The sequence below is a fragment of the Acomys russatus genome, chromosome 15 (genome assembly GCF_903995435.1).
Source record: "Acomys russatus chromosome 15, mAcoRus1.1, whole genome shotgun sequence".
Classification (NCBI taxonomy): Eukaryota; Metazoa; Chordata; class Mammalia; order Rodentia; family Muridae; genus Acomys; species Acomys russatus.
In genome coordinates this window covers 64,441,732-64,446,303 of record NC_067151.1, presented here as the reverse complement: position 1 = coordinate 64,446,303, position 4,572 = coordinate 64,441,732, and the positions used below count along the sequence as shown (strand labels likewise).

General features: G+C 51.8%; 1 protein-coding gene across 2 annotated transcripts; it reads left to right on the top strand.

Moving 5' to 3' along the window:
- The first annotated feature begins 2,707 nt into the window (after window positions 1–2,707).
- Window positions 2,708–3,991, top strand: LOC127199501 (late cornified envelope protein 1A-like). Of its 2 annotated transcripts, none has more exons than XM_051157629.1 (2): window positions 2,708–2,824; window positions 3,182–3,991. In XM_051157629.1, the coding sequence occupies exon 2, from the start codon at window positions 3,203–3,205 to the stop codon at window positions 3,716–3,718; it is 516 nt and encodes a 171-aa protein (XP_051013586.1). In that variant the 5' UTR covers window positions 2,708–2,824; window positions 3,182–3,202; the 3' UTR covers window positions 3,719–3,991. The 2 variants fall into 2 exon arrangements, with proteins under 2 accessions (XP_051013586.1, XP_051013588.1); XM_051157631.1 differs by having other exon boundaries at window positions 2,806–2,849.
- Window positions 3,992–4,572: the final 581 nt, after the last annotated feature.

Sequence of the window (4,572 nt, the reverse complement as noted above, 5' to 3'; positions counted from 1 at the left end):
CCCATCACTGACAAGTAAATACTCTTAATCGTTTGTTATCAGACAACACATGTGACATCAGAGCTGTTGTGTTGGGCACAAGGCATTCCAAGAGCTTAATGACTATTAGCTCAATCTGCAAATGGCCCTGCGAGATAAACATCGTTTCGTCATCTCACATAGTATTCGTTTCAAAAAGAGGCAGGTCACACTTACCGAAGTGATGGGATGTATACTGATTTGATAATTCTTACTTCTGAAATCCAGTAACTTTTCATAGACTTTTATTTTTTTAAACTGCTGCATAAAAACATAAAGACCGTGTATGTTGATGGGTGTCGTTTGGCACATCAGCACGTCAATGCAGTCTCCTGTTTGAAGGTTTTTCTTTATTTCTTTTCTTTTCTTTTTTTTTTTTTTTTTTTTAATTTTAACATGCTAACACTTTCATTTTTTGTTTTATTTATTTTTATTTAAATAATTTATTCAGATTACATCTCATTTGTTATCCCCTCACTTGTATCTTCCTGTTCCCCTCTCTTTCCCTCTTTCATCCTACTCCCCTCCCCTAGGTCTGTGACAAAAGGGGACCTTGTCCCCCACTATAGGATCACAGCCCATCAAGTCTCTTCCCGGTAGCGCTTTTTTCTTTTTAAGACTTTTCTCTGAGACCTTTACATATGTTACCTTTCTCAGTGGGCTAGGGACTGTCATTAGCCTGATCTTACAGGGACAAATGAGCAAGAGGCATGGGCATGCATGGGTGGAGAGAGCAAAGCTGGGACCTGGTCCTGGAATGTAGGTTATGACCAAGCTACGTGCTTCCCACCAGAGCCCATCCACCCCTGCGTGGACCCCAGGCACTGCTGCTCCCTCCCACCAGAGCTCATCCACCCCTGCGTGGACCCCAGGCACTGCTGCTCCCTCCCACCAGAGCCCATCCACCCCTGCGTGGACCCCAGGCACTGCTGCTCCCTCCCACCAGAGCTCATCCACCCCTGCGTGGACCCCAGGCACTGCTGCTCCCTCCCACCAGAGCTCATCCACCCCTGCGTGGACCCCAGGCACTGCTGCTCCCTCCCACCAGAGCTCATCCACCCCTGCGTGGACCCCAGGCACTGCTGCTCCCTCCCACCAGAGCTCATCCACCCCTGCGTGGACCCCAGGCACTGCTGCTCCCTCCCACTAGAGCTCATCCACCCCTGCGTGGACCCCAGACACTGCTGCTCCCTCCCACTAGAGTCCCTCCACCCCTGCGTGGACCCCAGGCACTGCTGCTCCCTCCCACTAGAGTCCATCCACCCCTGCGTGGACCCCAGGCACTGCTGCTCCCTCCCACCAGAGCCCATCCACCCCAGTGTGGACCCCAGGCACTGCTGCTCCCTCCCACCAGAGCTCATCCACCCCTGCGTGGACCCCAGGCACTGCTGCTCCCTCCCACTAGAGCTCATCCACCCCTGCGTGGACCCCAGGCACTGCTGCTCCCTCCCACCAGAGCCCATCCACCCCTGCGTGGACCCCAGACACTGCTGCTCCCTCCCACTAGAGCTCATCCACCCCTGCGTGGACCCCAGGCACTGCTGCTCCCTCCCACCAGAGCCCATCCACCCCTGCGTGGACCCCAGACACTGCTGCTCCCTCCCACTAGAGCTCATCCACCCCTGCGTGGACCCCAGGCACTGCTGCTCCCTCCCACCAGAGCCCATCCACCCCTGCGTGGACCCCAGGCACTGCTGCTCCCTCCCACCAGAGCTCATCCACCCCAGTGTGGACCCCAGGCACTGCTGCTCCCTCCCACTAGAGCCCATCCACCCCTGCGTGGACCCCAGGCACTGCTGCTCCCTCCCACCAGAGCCCATCCACCCCTTTCCAGAGGACTTAGCCTATGCATGGAACTTTCTTTGTAGGGAAAATAAGTTTTGTATTCCATCATAGGTGCTCAGAAGCTCCAGCATTAGAAGGAAACTCTCCACCTGAGGTCATATACATAAAAAGGCTTTTCCCTTTGGGATGATGGCAGCTGAAGTCCACCTCCTAGCAACTTCAGTTGAATATTCTCCCCTTGCTTCGCCTGCTATACACACATTGTCCCTCTCCCTCTGGGCAGTCTAAACTGTATTCTGTAGGACCAGTGACTTCTGATCACTTGAAAACAAAAAACAAAAAAAACAAAAAACTATCCGTGCCAAATGCTCATTGACTTTTTTTTAGTATGTCAAGTTCAGACAGGAAGAGAATCCCAACAACCCATAATATCTGCATTAGGCCAGCCTGAAATAGCATCAATAGAATACCCAGCATTCTCGGTCAAGGTCATGGCACTGTCTTAGAATGAAAAGAGTCACACTTAGAATGAAAAGAGTCCCATTTGGTTCCCAGGGGGGTTTTATCTTGGATTCCTGTTCTTCTAAAGGGTCCATTTAATTTCCACTTTGGCAATGTCCTCTTCCACTTCCTATTCTAAAGAAAAAACAGACAGTATCTTTACCCTCTGATCTCTGGAACTGAACTGGCTCAGCCCAGGAAGGAGGGAGCATAGCAGAGCTGCTTGTGTGATTGACGGGCAGGAGCTGTGTGTGAAGTGTGCAAGGTTCCATCGCTGCCCTACAGGTTTGCAATTCTCAGAGGCCCTTTCTGTGCACTAATACTTCAGATGCTTATAGAGGGAGGGATTGGGCCCTTGGGATGTAAGGGGAGGGAGTCATACATACCCCTCATGAAAGATGCTATCAGTATCCCATGCATGGCGATCTCAGGACAGAGCAGAACTGTATAAAAGGCAGAAGCATCTCGTAGCACCTCAATCCAGTTCTTCCCTAGAGGTCTGTTCCAGTGCCTGAGCCAGGTACGAGGTCTCCCAGACCAGAGAGGTTCCGATTCTGGTTTTCTGGGCAGAAGGGGGGATCTGGTGGAGCTGAAGGAACTCTTGAACAAGGGGAAAAGAGGGTTTGGAGGGAAGGGTTTCTCTGCAAGGGGAAGCTTGTGATCAGCATCTTTTTGACATTACACTGAATTCACTTGAGAGAATGAAGTATCTATATTAAGATCATTTGTAATTTTTTTTTTTTTTTGGAAGTGGATTTAGGAGATTTGGATTTAAAACTTAAAATCACTGTAGAGGTAAAATATTGTGAATTCGTGGTTCAGTCTTCAGAGTGCCATCTGGGCTTGTTGAACTTAAAATTTCTGCGTTATCTTTCAGTTTTACCCAGCTCCTTTTGAGATGTCCTGCCAGCAGAGTCAGCAACAGAGCCAGCCTCCTCCCAAGTGCAAGACCCCAAAGTGTCCTCCAGCCTCGTCCTGCTGTAGCCTGGGTTCTGGGGGCTGCTGTGGCTCCAGCTCCGGGGGATGCTGCAGCTCTGGGGGTGGTGGCTGCTGCCTGAGCCACCACAGGTCCCGATTCTCTCTCCGACGCAGACGTCACAGCTCTGGATGCTGTAGTGGTGGCAGCAGCAGCAGGTGCTGTGGCAGCAGCGGTGGCGGCAGCTGCTGTGGCAGCAGCTGCTGTGGCAGTAGCGGTGGCGGCAGCAGCTGCTGTGGCGGCAGTAGCAGCAGCAGCGGTGGCGGCAGCAGCAGCGGCGGCGGCAGCAGCTGTGGCAGTAGCGGTGGCGGCAGCAGCAGCCATGGCAGTAGTGGTGGCAGCAGCAGCTGCTGTGGCGGTAGTGGCGGCGGCAGCAGTGGTGGCAGCAGCCAGCAGCAGTCTGGGGGCTCTAGCTGCTGCTCTGGAGGTTGCTGCTGACCTGAGGAAGAAGAAAATAGAAAGCAGCACTGGCCGAAGTCCTGGCAGCCAGAATGTCTCCTCTCCGCTGCTTTTCCTGCAGAAATATTTCTAGAACTCTCTGTCTGCTCTTCTTCATCCCCACAAAGCTCATCTACCACGAGGCCTTGAGGTCTCACCTCTGACATTCATTGGCTTTGCTTTTTCTCTAAGACACAACTGTCTGTGGATAAGATGTTGAAAAATCAGCTCTGAAGCTCTTTCCTGGGTAATAATAAAGCTTTTGATTCCTGACGTCATGGCCTCCCAATGCGGTTTTGTTTACCTCTTCCTACCCTCCACATGGAGCCAGCCATATTCCATTTCTTTATCTAAAGTGCACATTTTAGCACTGAATCCACTTAAAGCTCTGGGGGGATGGATGGCATTAACTTGGTACTCTGAATCTGGGAGCACCAAGCTTGAGAAAAGAATCATGTCTGAGACCTTTGCCCCTTATACCAATTGGCACAGGGGGGACCAAGGATGGGTTGGGGTGAGGCAGGCAGCACCCAGAGAAGACCCATTCTAGGAAGGTGCCCTCCAAAAGGGAGGAACAAACTGGGAAAGTTCACCTCTTAATCATAGAGAAGAAGATTGCGTGAAGAGCTCGTGTGGGCTCTAGTGAGGAGACAGACACACTGCTGTCTGAGTTTTAGTTGGCTAGCCAGGACAGCGGCGTGGTGAGCACTTCTGCAGGGGAAATCCGGGGAGACAGGTGTGAAATGTTGGAGCTCATTTTTCTTGGGCCCTAGAACTTTAGGTTTGAGTTTGAATAGAGGACAAAGACACCATCTCAGTCAAAGATTACCCTTATAGGGTGGTAGTGGTGGTTG